This window comes from Pholis gunnellus, assembly GCF_910591455.1.
Source record: "Pholis gunnellus genome assembly, chromosome: 11".
Classification (NCBI taxonomy): domain Eukaryota; kingdom Metazoa; phylum Chordata; class Actinopteri; order Perciformes; family Pholidae; genus Pholis; species Pholis gunnellus.
In genome coordinates, this window is record NC_136538.1 from 16,039,741 (window position 1) to 16,059,116 (window position 19,376).

At 42.4% G+C, this 19,376-nt stretch overlaps 1 protein-coding gene across 1 annotated transcript; it reads left to right on the forward strand.

Annotated features, from left to right (window-relative positions):
* The first annotated feature begins 779 nt into the window (after window positions 1–779).
* add3b (adducin 3 (gamma) b) lies at window positions 780–19,376 on the forward strand. Its single transcript, XM_079169281.1, has 15 exons — window positions 780–904; window positions 7,297–7,535; window positions 8,311–8,455; window positions 9,153–9,304; window positions 10,013–10,093; window positions 10,473–10,622; window positions 10,933–11,076; window positions 11,883–11,981; window positions 12,652–12,825; window positions 14,171–14,431; window positions 14,629–14,745; window positions 15,169–15,258; window positions 15,846–15,969; window positions 17,300–17,398; window positions 17,572–19,376. The coding sequence occupies exons 2-15, from the start codon at window positions 7,335–7,337 to the stop codon at window positions 17,805–17,807; spliced, it is 2,073 nt and encodes a 690-aa protein (XP_079025407.1). The 5' UTR covers window positions 780–904; window positions 7,297–7,334; the 3' UTR covers window positions 17,808–19,376.

The window sequence follows — 19,376 nt, forward strand, 5'->3', positions numbered from 1 at the left end:
AAACATCTGGATTTTTATTATATGGATAAAATCTATGTTTATCAAGAACATAAATATTATAGGTGTTATATTATAGGTGTCACAGCAGAGTCTTGCTGAGCCGGAGTCTGCACAATAAGCTAACGCATTTCACTCTCTTGGTGTTTCTCGATGGGTTTTTAGGTGCTCTTATTATTTTGATAAGACAAACAGCACCCAGACCCACCTATCATGGGCATGCATCCCACATACACTGCCGGATGGTTTCGAGAGGTGCAGTAAAGAGGGAAAGCAGCACATCCTACTCCCTACACCTCACTGTTAGAGAGTATGTGGGAGGAGTGATAGCGGGCAAGCATTCACTGTGTGCAATGTCCTCCTCGACGGCGAAATTTAGAAACATGAGGCACGCTCAATATGCAGAGGAAAAATATGCCTGGCAGGAAATTGCTGCAGTTTCCCTCCATTTATGGTTAGATACAGATTTACTATAGTAATCCCTGTTTAATAAAGTATTAGTTTAGTTTTTTTTTAATCTAGTTTTGAATTGCTTTAAATCGTATGATTCAGGGATATTAGCCAACACTACAGCAAGGAAGGATTAAGGAGACATAATAAATGTCGGGGATGAAGGCTTGTCCCTCCCATTTCTTCAGTTGAGTCCAGTCCAATCTAAAAGATTGGTCTCCAGAACCTCCTCTGACAAGTTCCCCTGCTTTCCTGTGAGAATAGGCAGCCGCCGTCACAGAGGAGCTGAGGGAGTTCAGGAGATCAGAGGCAAAGCAGCAGTTGCCTCTCTTCTGGGAAACCAGATGACCCTCTTCAAAGTGATAATGTAAACAGCTAGCAACTGCTGGAACCGTGGGAGTTTGAAGTAAAACCCGAGGAATTCTCCTGCAGGATAAGTTTGAAAACGAACAACACCGTAAGTTGTATTCTTTTTCTTATCTTTTTATCTTATTGAAACAGCTGTTTGCTGGAGCTAAGAACAAAGCACATACGCTATGTAGCATTGTGCAATTGTGTGAATCTGTGGGGTTTGAAGCTCTGGGAAAGTAAGAGGTTATTTTCATCGCGCTGTTAGCAGATAAAAGACACTTTACATAAGACAGGCTTTTGTGAGACAATTTCCAAAATATCAAGACATGGTGTATATGGTTTCTGTGCATTGCCTTTTTTTTTTTGCATTAAGAATTGCTTACGTCTATTTTTACAGCATTCTCAAGATCAAACATTGTGGTAGATCTTCATTGCTAAACTAGCCTGTCTGCAGCTGCACTAACTCCAGCTGCAGAGGCTTTAAACAGCTGCTTTCAATTAATGGCACCCCTAGTAACATGAACAAGCATTTGTTGACTTTAGATGTGGGGCTCGGGCAGAAACAGGATTTCATAATACGTGTGCCTGGTGATGTGAGTTATAGACAGCCGTAAAACGGAAAAGGCAGGTCGTGACCCAGACCGTTTCACCCGTGCAATGGATTGTTCCCGTTTTAAATTTTATGAATTTTATGTTAGATTAAGTTTTATGATGTCATCAGCTTGTCGCTCAGTGAATTTCATAATAAATGGAATTCTTTTACTGCACTGAATTTGGTTACCTTTTAGTTCGCAGTAAATGTCAGGTTTTTGCATAATGTTAGAGGTTTACAGGAATTTTACAGCATTAGTAAATTGAAAACACTTCCTTTTTCCCAGGGTGTTGGTTACAAGGTGACACATATGAGGGATCTGTTAGCTCGACCACCACCTCAGCCTTGAGTAAAAGTGAACCGCACACTAACCACTAGATCTCCAACATGGATGCCATCAAAAGACAACCACTGTAGGGACTACAGCCAGCTCCTCCACTTAGGTAAACAGTCTATTTCCACACCACTGCAGTGTGTGTGTGTGTGTATGTCTACATGCATGTGTGTCCCAATGCGGTTCTACACCCAAAAGCTGCGAAGGCACCGATCCAACTGTAACAATGTAAATTGTTTCAGGTTCAAAGTGTGCTCTGTTGTTGCCACCCACCCTGCTGTGGGAGTGTAGCAGGGCCATTTTTAGCAAGTTGGGATATATTCTGTGTGAAGTTGTCAAAACAATGGCATTGTTTTGTAGCAGAAATACAAACTCTGGAGTACAAGTTCTCTTTTCTCTCCAACCACCCCAAGGTTAAAGCAAGTTTGACTGAATGTAAATGTGTATTTCAATGTACAGCATTCCTGGAAAACTACAGTAGGACAAGCAGCTACACCCTCTTTGCTCGGTAACATTTGATTGTGTTTTAAAAATAACAACAAGTGAGCCACATAAACAGAATGATATCAACTTGGTTATATTGTCTGCACAACTCGGTCAAAAACTGTGTACCCTCTGTGAGCATTTAGGGTTTTACAGGTATGTAAATTGTGGTCTACAACTCTTTGTGGTCCATGGTCACATTCAGGATTTTTTAAAAGGCAAACAATGTGCAGCTGTGTTGGGAAGACTACTGCTCAAATTATGGCCAAATATTTAGAAACTCATTTAAGCTTCACAGATTACTGTGCTGCCAGATGGCTCCAAACAATCTTGCTCTCGGGGCAGCGGGTCAGGTTGAGTAGATAAAAAAGGTGCCCAGCAGTGGCCAGAGTATAATTACCAGAAATGATTATCGGAGAGGGGGCTGGCAAAACTCTGAAAGGGTTGTGGCCCAATATTTGTGGCCAGATGTCTGCAGTCGGAAAGGAAACAGTTGCGATTTCAATCTTGTAGTTAATCAATACAGAATGTCTGTAATTAATGAGGGAATACAATGACCCTTTCCTTCGTGCTCTAATTACAAGGAAGAACAATCAGTCAAGGAGGCAGAATGACTGGAGTTATTATCTGCTTCTCCTCATTGTATTTCCATGAACTGGAGGAGTTCTATTTTCTATTTTCATGCATTCTTCAGAGAACAGCCTCTTGTCTGTAAAAGTGGACGTTATCCGGCAGAGATTCGCTCTTCCCCTAACGTCAGCCTCAGACAAGAGACAGAATAAGCATTGGTTACCACGGCAACAGCGCTGGGAACAGGCCTAAGACAAAGTTGTCGGGTTTTTTTTTCTTTTTCTCTCCTCCGCATCAATCATGATATAAAAAGAAATGTACATCTGTTGCTCTGCATGTTTGCAGTACTTTCTGAGTGGTTCCCATTAAACCTTGATGATGATTGTCTATTCATTCAGCGTTCCCAATAACAAAGATCCACTGAAAGCTCTGCTCTCTGTATTATTCGAGTCATGCAGTACTTTGGTGACATCTGCGGTACCTGAGAGTACAGGCTGAATTCAGACTTTCATCCGGCAGCTTGAAGACAACATTTTTCCTTCCACAGAATCTTACAGCTGAAAAATAGGTTATATGATCTAACAAATTCATTCAGTCATAATGCCCAACGAACCAAACACTATCACCCGAAGCCGGCTTTGTTGTGGTCCAGTACTTATACTGCGCTATAATGTGTTTGAATTATTATTAATGACTTCAGTCCAGAAGAGCTATCAAAAAATTGTGGGGGAAATGAGGAATGCTGTTGTTTGTTCTTTTTTTTTTTTGCAGAGAGCTTGCGATATTTTAATTGAACAATTCTCATGGGATAGCTAGTAGATTAGAGAAAGAAAAGAAAGAAAGAATATGCAAAACATTTAAAGGTAAACTTCATCACAATGCGTACTACTCAACCTGTGAAACCACGTTTCATGTTCAAGAGCTTTTTTCAAATTTGAGAAAATGACCTCCAAGATTGTCATTATCAGCTTGGACTTGGAGGCAACAAATGTTTCACAGTTTACAAAGTCTGTTTTCTAAGTTGGAGTGTGAAAGACATGCCCTGTTAACAGGCAGCGAGGTTTCTAATGAAAGAATGAAACACACTATTGAGTTGCATCATGGGAGGTATAGGGACTATAGGGACTAAAAGTCAAGATATCTGCAGCTCAACTGGATCAATTCTTTCCCTTTTCTCTTTCACTCACAAGTCCTCAAACTTTAGAGAGGTTCACTATGTAATAACATGTATATCTAATAGCACAATTCATGCTTTTGAATGAATGAATTAATTGTTGTATTAAATAGGTAAATCATCAATTGCTTTTAATGGTCCTGTTTTCCACTGATCATTCATTTCGGAATATTCTACTTGTCAACCATTTACATTTCATGCACTCCCACACATTATTAATAGCCTATGTCACTCTACCAATGTGTAATGTTGACAAGAGTGCAGATGGTACTGTGAGCCTTCAGTGGCCTCCTCTACATTCTCCCTATCTTTACTTAACAGTCTGTAGGCTATATCATGTAAGATCCTTCAGCTTCTTCCAGTTCAGCGAAACCAAATACAGCACCAGCCAGCGCCGTCATAAACGCAAACCCATGAGCAGCAGAGACCAGAGCAAACTATAGGAGGGAGAATCTGCGGGTCAAAGGGTGGCTTCATGCATCCCTGCGTTTTCAGTACAACATGCTCTGCCTGCCACAGTGCCAGGCTTTCTTAAGCTCAACCATAACACGGTGCTGATCTTTAGTCTTTGTACTGATGTCTCTCTCTCACAGGTTTAACCGTGGATCCAGGCAGCATTTGCGTGTCTGCATGTGGAGTTTATTTCCAGTAGAGTAGCCGGTTTGTGACAAGACAAACGTGTGCTTTTATCTGCAGACATCATTATCCTCAGCAGTAATCTGTATGAATGAGACGTTGACTAATAACACCTGACATTTGGTCAATGCGTCCAAGATAGACTGCCCTCGCTGAAAAGTTCAAATAGTCAGCAAGAATGCGGGGGCTGGCGGGTGGGAGGATGTTGAGTGTGTGTTTAGTGTGGTGTGTGTGTGTGTGTGTGTGTGTGTGTGTGTGGAGACATTTAAGCTTGTACGTGGTTTCGGTGGGAGCTCTGCCAGAAACAGGGAGGCAGGGTTTCAGGGTTTCAGGGTTCACACAGCTCTGCAGTGAGGAAGTTCTGCTTTTCATTACATCAACCCATATGTCCACATTTCTGCTCCGCCTCCCAGACTCCACTCTGTGTCCTGGCATTGTTATGTCAGTCAGACTCTCTCTTGCTCCTAAAATCTAGATATTTGTGTGTCTGATTGTGTGTGATTAAAGGGCTAATAACTCTGGCAGGGGGGCAGGGTGCTGAGAAAACGAGAGATTCCAGAGTTGCATTCACTTAATATTTGAATATTGCTACAATACTCTCTAAAGAGAGACCGGCTGCAGCACGGCAGAGAAGAGTTGAGAGGGGGTGAGAATTGAGGAGGGATCCCAGCCTTTCTCAGCAAGATAAAGCTGCAGAGCTTCACATTCCCTTTAATCTTGATCTTATATACCGTTTACAGTTAGAGGGCCAATTTATTTTGCTTGAAGAAAAGCAGCGTGCAAGTATTTTCTGAGGCTCCATCAGCTGGTGTTATTATCTCTATATTATCATGAGATGATCTTAATGTGCTATTTGACTCCCAAGAACGCAAAGCCAGCACATTAAGTGACGATCATTTTGCTGATAGAAGTGACCGAGTGGTGGACAAATATGTCTGATATAATTCAGTCTGTTACACATGGCTTATTACTTTGAATTATATGTATTAATGTATTTGGCACATGAAAGTGAGCAGGGTACATTGTGTTTTTTGGGGATCAAGTCTAAAGTGAATAAAATAAATCAGAAATATTATTGTGTTTCCTCCGAGAGAGAACATCTGTGTTTCATTGCTTTCTTAAAATCAACATCCTATATTTTTGGAAATCTTTTTTTCTGGTGGAGGCCCTCACTTTTTTTATTTTAGAGGGAAGCACTTGTTCTGGCTTTGAAGTGCTCTGTTTTGTTTTTGGCTGGGCCATGTAGCTTTGATGCAAACCTCCACTGAGGGGCTGTGGCAAACACACAGGAGCCTCAGTTATTTATGACACGAGGTGGTAGAAGTTAATGAATCACAGACACACAAAGACCGAAAGAGAAAATAAATCACCAACTCTGGCTCAAACTGTGGCAATGTATTACAAGTTCCGTGCGGGATATTAGGGATACCAGAGAAACACGGTCGCCAAAACTACACGCGCGTACGGGAAAGCTTCAGTGTTGTTGTAAAGAAGAGCCCAAAAAGCTGTAGGCTGATCCTGAGTGGCCATTCCTTTGTCCCGCTGCATACATAAGGCCCGGTGGTGGGTGGATAAGTGAAGTCACATGGTCACTTTTCCTTTTTTCCCACACAAACACACCCACATCCTCCTCCATGCAGCCACTCTTCTTCATCTCACTACTCTCACCCGCAGCAGGCAGTGTGCTCCGTGTGCGCGTACTGTAGCGGCACCAAGTTGCGCTCTTTTCCCCCAACACTATGTCTCCGAATCGGGAATAAACGTTCGTCTGCTTATCCCGGAGCCTCTGTCGGGGAAGAACAAGTCGACACCACATCGTCCGGAGTCACTTAATTCACCAAGTGGGCACTTTGTTTCAGGTAATTAGCAACTTACAGTAATAGTTTTTTTCTCCTCGTGGGTTTGTGTTCGCTTTGTTTTTTTAAGGAGCGTGCACAAGTCTCAAAGTGTAGCTTCGGCTAACGTACCCCTCCTCCTCCTCCTCCCGCCGGTACTTTTTGAAGTACAAATGGTTTAAAGTTGTAATTTGACGCCATGTACCGAGTGTTCTGGATAACAGGCTGCTGCAAAAACCTTCGGTGGAAGTTTGCATTTGGTTTGGTGGAGTTGAAACGAGTTAATTTCGGAGGCCCTGATGTAATGTAGTCCTGGCAGGGTCTCCTGTATCCATCCACCCCCACGTCCAGGTACTAAAGGTGCTAACTGCTATTCAAACTGGCTAATTCACACGAGGCCTACCTTTGTTTACTGTTGCTTTATAGCTGCTGGAGGACCGGTAGAAGTGGGGAGACTTCCCTCTGCTTTCATCTCACACTTTTATGACTTGGCCTCCATCTGTGTAGAGACAGTGAGCTTTGTAAGCTGCAAAACACCAAGTGAGAGAAAACTTAACCTGTGAGAATGAGAGGTGTCGTTGATGTCCACATGCATTGCTGTGTTATTGAGTTGTAATTACTTCTGTGAAAAATACCTGCATTATGTCTACAGCTGCAGTGACGATAACTCACATTTTTTCGCACATCAACAGCTTCGTGCTCACAAAGCAGCGTCAATCATAAGACAACGTCCTCCTCGCTTTTGTCTCCATCCTTGTAATTACATGAGTCACCGCAGAAACCATACAGCATCTCTTCTCTGGTGAAACAACAACCCGTTGCCTTGACAGCCCGAATGTGCAGTGAGCTGTGATGTTTCATCTTTTTGTTACAGATCCCAGAGGACGAGTAGGAGGCCGCGCAGCGAAAGACATGAGCCTGGTGGAGGTGAGGCAGACGGCGGGGTCTCTCACCCTGTCCCTGTCCAACAACGACCCCAAGGAGCGCTACTTCGACCGCGCGCACGAGAGCGACCCCGAGTACCTGCGCGACAAGAACATGTCGCCGGACCTGAGGCAGGACTTCAACATGATGGAGCAGAAGAAGAGGGTCACCCAGATCTTGCAGAGTCCAGTATGTAGCCCGCGGCTCCGTATAAGTGCCCTCCTACACACAAGCCCTCAGCGTGTATGAGTAATAAACAGAGCTTTTAAAGCCGGAGATGCACCTTCATCCGAGAACCGTCTGAAATGTTATGTTTCTGTTGGCTTTATTAGTCTTGCGCAATATTAAACCGCAAGATATCTGAACAAGACAAGGACTATAAACGAGCATTTTCACCATTTTCTGACACGTAGCAGCTCAAGCCATTAACCGGTAATCTACATATTCTTTGGTCGTAGCCTCAATCGCAAAATACTCCTCTCACTCTGCGCCCATATACTGCAGGAGATGATATCTCAGGAACAGAGCAGTGCAGTCTAGTTAGATGAAGTGCGAGGAGGAGCAACAAACACATGCCAATGAAGTGCATGGAAATAAGACGAGCTCACACTCTGTGGTTGCATAACAGGCCCAACAAGTGGAGCTCATCTCATCACCATGGGAACTATGGTTGGATGAAGCAGAATGCCGGAGCTTAGCTGCAGCACATAGGAAGAGGGGGGGGAAAAAAAGTGCTGTTTCAAGACTCTTGAAGGCAAAAATTGATTGTACGGTTTAATGCGATCCCTCCTGCTTCTAGTCGAGTCCCTTTCACAGACACACAAAAGAGGTTTCTAGCTGTCTTTGGTGAGTTGTTTACAGATTTAATAAGCTGTGCTCCCTGGCACCCCGAGGTGTCGAAGTGAGATTAGGTTGTGTTTATAGTGTCGCTAGGTTAATTGAGCCTCTCTTCTTTTGTCTACAGGTGTTTAAAGATGAGTTGGAAGGCCTGATTGAGGATCAGATGACCAAGGGCAACAACCCTACAGGTCTTCTGGCTCTGAGACAGATTGCCGACCTGGTCATGGCCAGCACCTTGGGGGGGGGCGGCCCTCTGACTTCGCCCATCAGTGAGTACCAGCGTGTTTGTGTGTGTGTGTGTGTGTGTGTGTGTGTGTCTCCAATCTCGTCATCTATCTCCCTTTCGGGCCTGATTGTCATTCAGCGTGTCTGCGTGTGCATTATGCAGGCTGAATATCTTCATTGTCAGACTCCTGTGACACTGAACAACAACCCTGAAACAGCAGAGGAGGCAGAAAAGCTGTTTACAGCATTCTTCATTGTCAGTGTTCCTATTAAGTAGCCAGCCCTCATGATCCGTCTTGGTAATGATACAGCAGTTTGTGGATGTGGATTGTGTTAGCCAGAACCTCTTTGTCTTATGTGTCTGTGGAGGTCACAGAGAACCCAGAACTGAAAAGATCGATTTGAAAAAGACAAATCAAAACTGTAAATGTGAGGGAAAAATGTCACTGTCAAGAAATGTCTATGGGGTTGCGGAGGCAGGGCCGCTCTTTAAAAAGCTGAAGTGGCTGTAAAAGATATGGTCCCGTATCATTAAATCCCCTTTTATGGTGTTCCAGCCCCAAAAATATCCTTCGGTCTCTCGGTGGGAATTCAGAGAAAGGCCCTTTTTAAGCTCCAGCTGTAGAGACTCCCTGGGATGTTTCTACTTTATATACTGTCGAAGCACACCATGTAAACATCCTTCACATTTAATGTTGTTGGTGCACCACAAGTTGCTGATGATGTTGTTTCTTGTGGCAGGCATTGGGATGGTGACTCCAGTCAACGACTTGTTTGGCATCGAGTCTCCCTCCTTTACCAAAGGGGAGAAGCAGAGTCGCTGCAGGCTGGCCAGCCTCTACAGGCTCGTTGACCTCTTCAGCTGGGCTCGTTTTACAAGCTCCTACAACACTGTGAGTACAACTTCCCTTCACGACGTCTAGTCGCTCCACTGCACATCTGCTTATGTATGCCGCACAAGGTTTGTGTAACTTTATGTGTGCCTCTTGTTTTCTGGCGACTGGGAGGCTTAAAGGGGAATACCTCTTAATTTTCAGAGCCCATATATTATTTATGGTTGGGAAAAGTCAGATTTGAGAATGTGTACAGCTTCCCTACAGCAAGAACTCAAACTGAAATATGTGATAAACACCTGCGATTTCAAGATATAAAGCCCACGTTTTCCCCAAAGACGAAAGCCTAGAAAGTCAGTTTTTATCAACCCACACACTTATTTTTGGGTTTTTCAGAGTGAAGAGAGCTTTCCTTTGTGGTTCAGAGTTTCCTGTACCCTTGAATCTATGAAACGGTTGTCCCTGCTCCAAGTAGCTGTTAACCCAGCTTATAACTTTTTAACAGTAGAGATTTGGTCCCCTGTGGCTTTGGTGTTTTTGGACCCTGACAAGAATAAATGTACGAGGGAAACACTCCTGCAGAAGCATTATACGGGTCAGAAATACATATAAATATATAATATAGTCTTAGATTCTCCTGCCCCAGCTTAGCCAACGTTGATTATTCACTGTAGTATCATCGCAGACATTTTGGAATGTCTCATTTTCTTCATTTCATTGTAACCTAGATAGGTTTTGGATTTGAATAATATGTTCATTGTGTTTCAGGTGCGTGTCACTAAAGAGCAGGATCATGTTCTTATCAGTCCACGAGGTCTGTCTTTCGCTGAGGTGACGGCAGCTAATTTGGTAAGCACAATGACTGTTCTGTTGTCATGTTCCCATCATGAGTGCAGACTGCTTTGCCGTGGAATTCCGATTAAAAAAAAAGAAATCGCTTGACAATGATACCATCATGTGTTGTTATGTGTGGCTCCCTGTTTTATTTGTATATCATGAATGCCCCACAAGGGAGGCACGGCACATCAGTATAATACGCTGCATGCAGACACACAAGCATGTAGGTGACGCAATACACATAGTACAAGGCAGAGGCAAGAGGCAGGGAAGAAGGAGATGCAGCTTTGCTTGTTTACAAGAAAACTCCACAGGGTACCTTTAACGGTATTTCAAATGATTATTCTGTCTTGTTCTAAAATAATGACGTTTTTTTTCCTGCCATGTTTAGGTGAAAGTAAACATAGTTGGTGAGGTGGTGGACCAGGGTTCTACTGATCTGGGCATCGACCACTTTGGGTTTGCTCCTCATGCTGCCATTTACTCCATGCGGCCCGACGTGAGATGCATCGTTCACATACATACCCCCGCTACAGCTGCTGTAAGTACACCCCAGGCGATATTAAAACGAGCTTCGTCTTAATCAAGGCATACAAGCTGTTGGCTAAATGCTTATTTAGCAACAGAGGGAAAGGATGAATTAAAAGCAGCCCCCCCCTGCTACCTGTTTCAGATGCAGACGCCCTGTAACGCGCTTTCACCGTTTCCTTTGAAGCGAGGCTGTAAAATGCACAACACATGATGAACATAGAGTGTAAAGTTTTATCTGTGTCTGATAGCAAAAATAAAATGTGCTTCTATTTATATGTTGGTGCGTCACGGTCTCACTTGCTTTTATCCCGTGTTAACAGGTGTCCTCGATGAAATGTGGAATCCTGCCCATTTCCCAGGAGGCTTTGCTTCTGGGAGACGTGAGCTGCTTTGGTTACCACGGCAGCCTGGATAATAAAGAGGAGAAGGTGGAGTTTCAGAAAGCTCTGGGCCCGACTGCCAAGGTACTGTCAAACCAAGGGAGTCCATTAGTGACAGGCTCCCTTTATCGTGGGATAGAAGGCTTTCAACTCCTGGTTGGAAGTCGTGAGTTATTATGTCATACTTTATGCACAACTGGAACGGAAGCGTGTCACACAAATCATGCATTGTTACTAAAATTGAATCCGTTTTTTCTTTTGCTAACTAACCATGAACATTTTGTCTCAACCACTTAACAGTCACATAAAGAGAAGAGAACATTAGAAACACCGTTTAATCAAATAGTTTAGCATTTTGCGAAATGCACTTCTTCGTTTCAACTGCTGAAAGTTAGATGATAAGAGGAATATCAAGCTAAAGCCAGGAGATGATTAGCTTAGCATAAAGACTGGGAGAAGCTACCGGTCTTTACAATGTGAGAGTGGCATCGATCTTCTCATTTAACTCCCACTAGAAAGCGAATAAGCATATTACTCATTTGCATTCACGACGGGGACAGGATATTAGAAACACCTGTCGACACCGTCTATTCATATTGTCACCCGAGGGTGAAACGCTAGCTGAGTTGATTGGGAAATTAGTTACGGATTTCACAGTTCAAAATAACCAGAAGGGCACAATGAACAGTATTTGCTTTAAGATGATAACATTGTATCAACACTACGGGTGCCATGTATGTGGATAAGGGGAATATTTGCTAATTATCACACACACACACATTGATTGATGTAATTAACGTGTTAGTATATCTGGTTATGCTATAGTATTAGCTCAGCTGGATTCGTTTAGCGCTTCATGGTGATTATGGTGGTTTGTGTGTGTTTTTTAGGTGATGATCCTGAGGAACCATGGGCTGCTCGCTTTGGGAGAAACCGTAGAAGAGGCTTTTCACTACGTGTACCACTCACAGCAAGCGTGTGAAATCCAGGTATAAAAAGCTTGACGCTATTATTCTTGATGCTACCTCTTCCCGGTAATGTCATTTGCTATAATTTGGCCAGAGCAATTTCTAAACCTGAATGTGGCCTAGATTCAACTTCACACACTTGTAAGCTAACTACATGTGTTTAAATCACTTTATTATTACTATCACCAGCATTCTTTCAACATTTCGCAAACTTTTTTTAATTTCTTCTACGAATGAGCCAGGCTTGTTTGCGAATCGCAAAATAATACTGCAGTGCCTGAAGTGAAAAGCTGATGTCTAACATACAGAATGTTTGAACAAAGCCAAGTCAAATATGTGATAGAGAGCGCTGTTTAGAGCCAGAGCCAGGTGGAACCCTGCCGTGTTTCTGAGAAACTCCTGTTGTTTAGTCAGGGAAGCAGTCGGCTCGTTTTTCCATCATTCTGGACTGTATTTGTCTTTGACACATATTGAAAGCCCATACCTCTTATAATTACCTTTCTTTTCAAATGAAAATCCTACTGTATCTGAGAAGAGAGATATATATAAATATAAGTTTTGATATTAATGAATGAAGGTAAACCGGGAGTAACTTGCTACAGAACAATAATATGGCTTGTAACTCCTAAAATAAAAAAAATGTGTACACCCGAATAATAATAATAATAATAATTGAGTTGCCTTTGTTCAGGTGAATGCTTTGGGGTGTTCCGGCAGCGTGGACAACCTGGTGCTCCTGGACAGAGAGAAGTTTAAACCCCTGACCCGGGGAGTGGCCGCTGCCGGGTTGGTGATGGACAACGAGGTCAAGTGGAAAGTGGGCGAGGCCGAGCTCGAGTCTCTCATGAGGATGCTGGACAACCTGGTGAGCGAACCCTGACCTGTTTCTTTTACCCATGATGCTTTGAGTTTCCTGTGTAAGGCGCTTCCTCAGGAAGTATCTGATTAGGGAACACAATGAAGCTAGATATGTTTTCGCAAAAATCTAATCTGGAAATAAATGTGTAATTGGATCAGTGGTTTACGTTTTTATGTAATTCCTTCGCAGATACTGTTTTCCGTCTGTTACCAACATGCTGTCTGCAGGTTAAAGATTTTGGTGCTGTGCAGTGCTGCCCTTACTGTCAATTTAAACCCCGCTAGCCCGCCAACCACCACACTGCTAATGACAGGGCCCTGACATGTTTTGTGGACACAGAAAATGTCAGACTGTCTGTTTGAGTGTGCGTCTCGCTAACAAGTGTGGCTGGAGTGGGCTGCAGCTGTGTTAGCTCTGTGTGATCATAGCCCGCCCACATCTTTCAATCATAGCTTCCAGATGGCGAGGCATGCAGTGGGCAGTCACATAGACCACACAATCACTTGACGTAAGGACTCTAGTCGTGTATGCAATTTTGGAGATTTGATTCGGCAATTTCTCCTAGACTTGAATATGGCGCTGGGTGCAAATGCCGGCACTCTCACTGCAACAGGAGGTCGCTAGTTGTTGGCGAATGGGATGACATTATCTGTGCATGTTTAACTTAATTACCAGGGTGTCTTCCCTAATCTGCGCTACCTAATACGGTAGTTACAGATACTGAGCAGCTGCTTTCTGCTACTGCTCCTAGCGATGCATAGGTTAATCAAGCCTATACCCCCCCCCAAAACATGCTACTAATCACAGCTCTTGAAAACTGTGCAGTGGCAGTCAACAATACTGTGAATAAATGATGGCCTGCTCACATTGTGGCAATCAAAAGCCTAAAGCAGGGATTTTTCTTTTCGGTGGCGAACTTGTCATATTGCCTGCGAGAAAAATGGCGATTTTGATTTTGATTGTAGTGTTGCACTGCCAGCTTCAGACTCTGCACTCTGCACCCACTGCGAGCTCCCGTCAGTTTTCTCGCTGCCTCGCTCGTCTTTGATGTATTGTTAACAACACGCTGCTTTAAACCAAAGTTTTGTCTTTTCCCTTTGAAACTGGGCACGACTGCAAAAACGCAGATTGTATATACAGCGCTGTTTAAATATTTAGAAGCATTGTGTAAGTGGATCTTGGGTGGCCTGTGCATCCTTTGAATTTTGTATCTTTTGTATTTGATATGTCTTATTTAATGGTTGTGATCTGGAGAACACTACAACGTACTGCAAACAGTTCCACCTCTGGATCAGGAACACTGTCCGGTTAGTGTTTTAGAGTAATGCTTCCTCTTTGTGTGGCCGTCTAGGGATACAGAACAGGCTACTCTTATAGGAACCCCATCGTGCGTGAAAAACCCCGCTCTAAGAACGACGTGGAGATCCCCGCCACGGTGTCGGCTGTGTCACCGGAGGACGGTGAGCTGGGTCTGCGAAGCCCCTTCAAGTTCATGGCGCAGAAACAGCAAAGAGAAAGGACCCGGTGGCTCAACTCGCCCAACAGCTACTTGAGGGTCAATGTTCCCGAACATTCACCCAGCGGGGATGTCAGCCCCAGGACCAAGACCATGGTGCGTTGATTTTCATGGCAAACTGTAAAAAGGAATTTAACAATCTAGCCTTAAAGGTTTTCGGCCTCTGAAGGAAGTAGTGGGCTGGGGAGCAGCCATTCCTTTGTATTAGCCTGCCCTCTTGTGGTCAATTTGAAAAATACAATTTTATCGTATTTGAGTTCTTTCCCCCAATTTGTACTTATTCTCTTTCTCAGTGGATGAAGTCTTCAGAGCCAGGCAATAACAACGGCACACCAATAAAGATCGAGGACCCCAACCAGTTTGTCCCACTCAACACTAATCCCACAGAGGTTTTGGATAAGAGGAACAGGGTCAGTTCAAACATCACATTTCTCAATTCCATAGACGCCCAAAGAATGAATTGTTATTGTCTGCATTGTATCATTATTAAAGCTGGTATTTAAAAAAGGCACATCCAGTTTAAGCTCAAATATACTATTTTAACATTGCATTCTCTATGATGTATGCCATAGAAATAGGTACAAAATGTGTATTCCATAAATTGATGCTGATCAATATGTTCTGGCAAGTAAGGCTGCAACTAACCATCACTTTCTTCATGGATTCATTTACCATTTATTTCTAAATTGGTTGTTGTATTGTGATGATCAATTGAAGAACTCTTCTGTCATTTGCTGTGTTGTTGAGTGTTTGTTACAGTATGTCTCACACACAGATATATTGTATGTGTAATGTCTTGACTTAATGTGATTTTGTTGCTTGAATTTGTTCAGATAAAAGAACAGCACAGAGGTTACCTGATGACTGCCGGACCAAAATCTCAGTTACTCTCAGGCATTGTTGTGGACACCATAAAAGGCCCAGTGAGTATATTTACCATTTGTAAAAAAAAAAAGAAAAAGGCACAAAGTCACAGGTGCAGCCACACTGCATGATACAGGATGCGTCACTGTTTGGGGGGTTTTAATCGCTTCAGCACATTTTCTAAAACACTGCTGCAGTTTTTAAATCACTAAGCACAATCATCACGCCATTTTAAATTACTACAACCACGACCATTAAAAACATTTAACGAGCCACAAAAGCAAAAAAACAAAACATTGCATTCAACCAAAGACAAAAAAGAGAGCCAACGTCAATTTCCATCAAGTACAAAAGGAGTTTTAACACCCAAATCAATACGGATATTCCTATTATCACGTTATCAAAGTCACATTTTTGCACAAGGGAAAAAAATGCAGACATGGCAAGAAAATGCCTTCTTTATTGTGCAATAGTCCTCCTGTTTCATGGTTGAGACCTTTTAACTTGTTCCAACAATGGCTTTCAAACAACTCTCTAATATGTAAACATAAAAGTATAACCAGTTGCCATCGTTACCTATGAGCAATTACTTCTATTCATTACATTGGGTGTCCATAACGTCTTCTTATTCTCTCCTGTCGATCAGGCTTTCATCGTTGAGGACGAGGCGCAGACTCGCTCTCTTCCCCCCAACCCCTTCAATGAGCTCACGGAGAGAGTGCTGGAGGAATACAAGAGCCTGGTAGAACGAAAGCAGCAAGCCCAAGAAGGTACTCAAACGCTTTCTCTCCTATTACACAGCCTTAAAGTGCTCTATCGCTCTCAAGAGGCGCAGAAAACCTCGACTTAATTTAATCCCGCACAAGCTCATATCTGACATCATCCCATGTAGATGATGGGAGTGTGACATTTTGAAGTTAAACCGTAACGCTCACAGAGGTCATGAGATTGAGATGGAGAGACAAAGCTAATCTCAAAGGTTTAACAGCCAAGCGAGGCCAAAAAGAAGGAGTTCAAACTACAGTTTAGGACCCATTAAATGCAGATTTCTGAAGAACTATGAAATCAAATTAAAGTTGTTTTTCTTTTATATTAAGAAACACACATCATGCATTATTGCATGGATTGCAATGACTGTGTCTTGATGATTATTTGGGTGTAATGCTAATATTGTAGTTGGCCGTACTTCTTGCAGCCCCATGAAAGCAGTCTCACTAGCCTGTAGTCCAGTCAGAGTGCTCGGTTCCTGTCTGGAGGAAATGTTGGAACTATGTTCACTGAAATGAGGATATTCCTGCAAAAATGCCCGCAGGGGGGAAAAAAAGAAAATGTCAGTCCATGGTTTCACTCTTCCTCTAAGCTGTGAAGTCAGCTCACAGGGATGGTGAGAGACGAGCTGCAAAGACGTCTCGTCAAACTATTCATGTCTTGGATATGACTGCAGACAGGGAAACGTTTCTCCAGCTGTGTATTAGAGTAGCACCTTTATTTTTCACCCTCTAAACAATAATGTGTCAGTCTTGGAACAAATCAGCTAATAGAGATTGATAAAAAAAAAATGTAGCAATGTTGTTAAACCAGCATAGTATTCAATGTTTTTGTTTTTATTTGCAATAGGGCAATGCCTGAGCTTTACTTTAGCGCCATCATGAGGTTTTGAGTGAAATGTCCGGTATTGGATTGCCATGAAATCGTCTCCATACATTCAGTGTAATCACTCTAGCGCCATCATCAGGTCAAAAAATGTAATTTTCTGGTATTTATTTTACAAGCAAATACCTGAAAAACTAAAATAATGACTCTGGCATCGGTCTCAGCTGTGCTTTGTGTTTGGTGATAATTGGCAACTGTAAGCATGGTGATAATTGGCAACTGTAAGCATGCTAACACTAAACTACGGGGAACATGTAGCATGCTGACTTTAACACGTGGCTCAAAGCGCTGCTGTACAGCCTCACAGAGCAGCTAGCGTGGCCGCAGACTCTTGCTCTTAAAAACAATTCTGAGCGACGTAAATGTGTTCCTCCAATACGCCTCACTCTCATGAACACAGCGGCTTTAATGAATGACTGACTGCTGATGACTTTAATCCTTTTACAGAAGATGATGATGATGCCACTGACGCAGAGGAGATGACAACATTTGATGGCTCTACTATCTCCCTCTCCCTCTCTCCCATAATGACGCCAGCTAAACACGGTAATTATCGAGCCAATAGCCGTTGAAATTATAGGGATTTGAAATTGTCAGCAATAGCTGCTTGTTTTGCTTCTGTGTTTTTGGTGTAATCTGTAAAAAAAGAAAGAAAAAAGCCTCGCAACGCACTTCTCATCTGCATCCTTGTTGACTGACGCGGTTTCATCTTGTGACAGACACGATACCCAATGGGAAAGACCACTTGGAAGAGACGGACGAGGATCTGAGCATCGAGGTATCCAAGCTGAGCTTGAGCACTTCAGAAACGGTGGAAATCTCTATTACGTCTAATGAGAAGACGGACGAGGCTCAGACCAAGTCCCCCAAGAAAAAGAAGAATAAGTTCCGCACACCTTCATTCCTGAAAAAAAGCAAGAAGAAGAAGGATGAGAAAGAAAAAACAGAGGCCTGAGGTCATTTGCTGTAAAAAAAAAAACAATTAGTGTTTTACTATGAAAAGGTCTGAATTGCCTTCTTAATTTCAGTCTTGTTGAAGGGAAATGAAACACAGAGAAGACATTTAGTCAGAGAGTCTCCCAGGACTGGGTTGTTTTTTTTTAAAGCCTTCCCTTCATTCACAGCTATTATTTTGTGTGAAAGTTTTTCCAAGACGTGCCGGCAAAAGGTAATATGAAAGTTTTTTACCCTCGAGAATTTGTGATCGACCGCTCCTGAAGGGCTCAGTAGAATCAAATCGAATGAAAAGTCAACGCAAAAAATGCTTATCTGTGGTTATTACCCATATTTTAATGGGATTTCAAATGGATATCAAAATGTTATGAAAACACCTGATGACAGTTACGTTCTTTTTTTCTCTCCCTTTTGCACAAGTTCATTGTTGAATGTATACTGAAAGCTAAGAACATTGTTTTTATAATTCTTAAATTGAACAATCACACTAGTTGTGTGTAACAGGGGCTGAACATACTCAGACTATACAACAGTCGGCCTAATAACAAGTACGATTTGTATCTGAACGTATTCATAGTTATACTATCTTGTAATAATATATGTTGGTTTGCATTTTAGGTATTACAATATAGTGTTTGATAGTTAAATGAATGATTTGATAGTCTTTACATACTAACTCTTATACTAAACATGCTGTGATGGATAATTCAGTAATAACTCACAACGTTTTTACATTTTTGTCAGCGGTATTGTTCCCATGGTTGCTGCTTTATTGTAATTGTGACAAGGAATTGACTGTGACTAACAGAAGGAGCCCCGCAAAGTGAGGATTCTCGCTTATCGATGTTTATGAGTGACTTTTACAGAAATGACAGGAAATCACTGCTCGTTTGGACCTTTGGACAATGAAAGTGTCGGGCCTGAATCACAGGTGGTTGACTGATCGATGTTTTGACTAATTGTGTCAGTTGATGGCAATATGCTGTGCAAAGCTCGTCTTCATAGCCACTGTTAAGAGTTTGATATAAAGTATATTAGAGGACCATACCTATATTAACATCCCAGTCAATAATGTGAATGATTTGTTTTGACCCAAAGGGAGTGAAGTCTTTGCCTTTGTAAATAGTTTTGTTTGTGTGAACTTCTTTTGTTACGCTAAACCAAATGTTCAACAATGAAACATAGAAATGTGACAGTACAATCTAATAACTATATTTTATCATTGTATTACCGATGTAATCTGTGTGCCTAGTGCTTGTATCTTCCTGCATTGTGTACATTGCTCTTTGTGCCGCCTGGTTCTCCTCCGTGGTGAAACATTACCGTCACCTTCCCTCAGAGTCAGCCCCAAATGGCCTTCCACCGATGTAATAAAAGCTCACATATGTTTCTTTAACTGTTTTATTGCTCTCTTGCTAATTGACTAAGAAGTATGTGACGTTATCCTTCCTTATCTTATTCCCAAATACAGTTGTGTAGAGTTTTGTTTTTTAATGTTGTTGGATACTTTTGCATTTATTTCAGTCTGGTGTGAAACTCAAGCTAAATATCTAGACTACGACACCTCAAG

What these genes read in the sequence shown, in the direction of transcription:
- add3b (XM_079169281.1), top strand. Translation starts at nt 7,335, where the DNA reads ATGAGCCTGGTGGAGGTGAGGCAGACGGCGGGGTCTCTCACCCTGTCC. An exon ending in CCCTCTGACTTCGCCCATCA is followed by an intron (nt 8,456 to 9,152) that starts GTGAGTACCAGC and finishes TTCTTGTGGCAG; the next exon opens with GCATTGGGATGGTGACTCCA. An exon ending in ATACCCCCGCTACAGCTGCT is followed by an intron (nt 10,623 to 10,932) that starts GTAAGTACACCC and finishes CCGTGTTAACAG; the next exon opens with GTGTCCTCGATGAAATGTGG.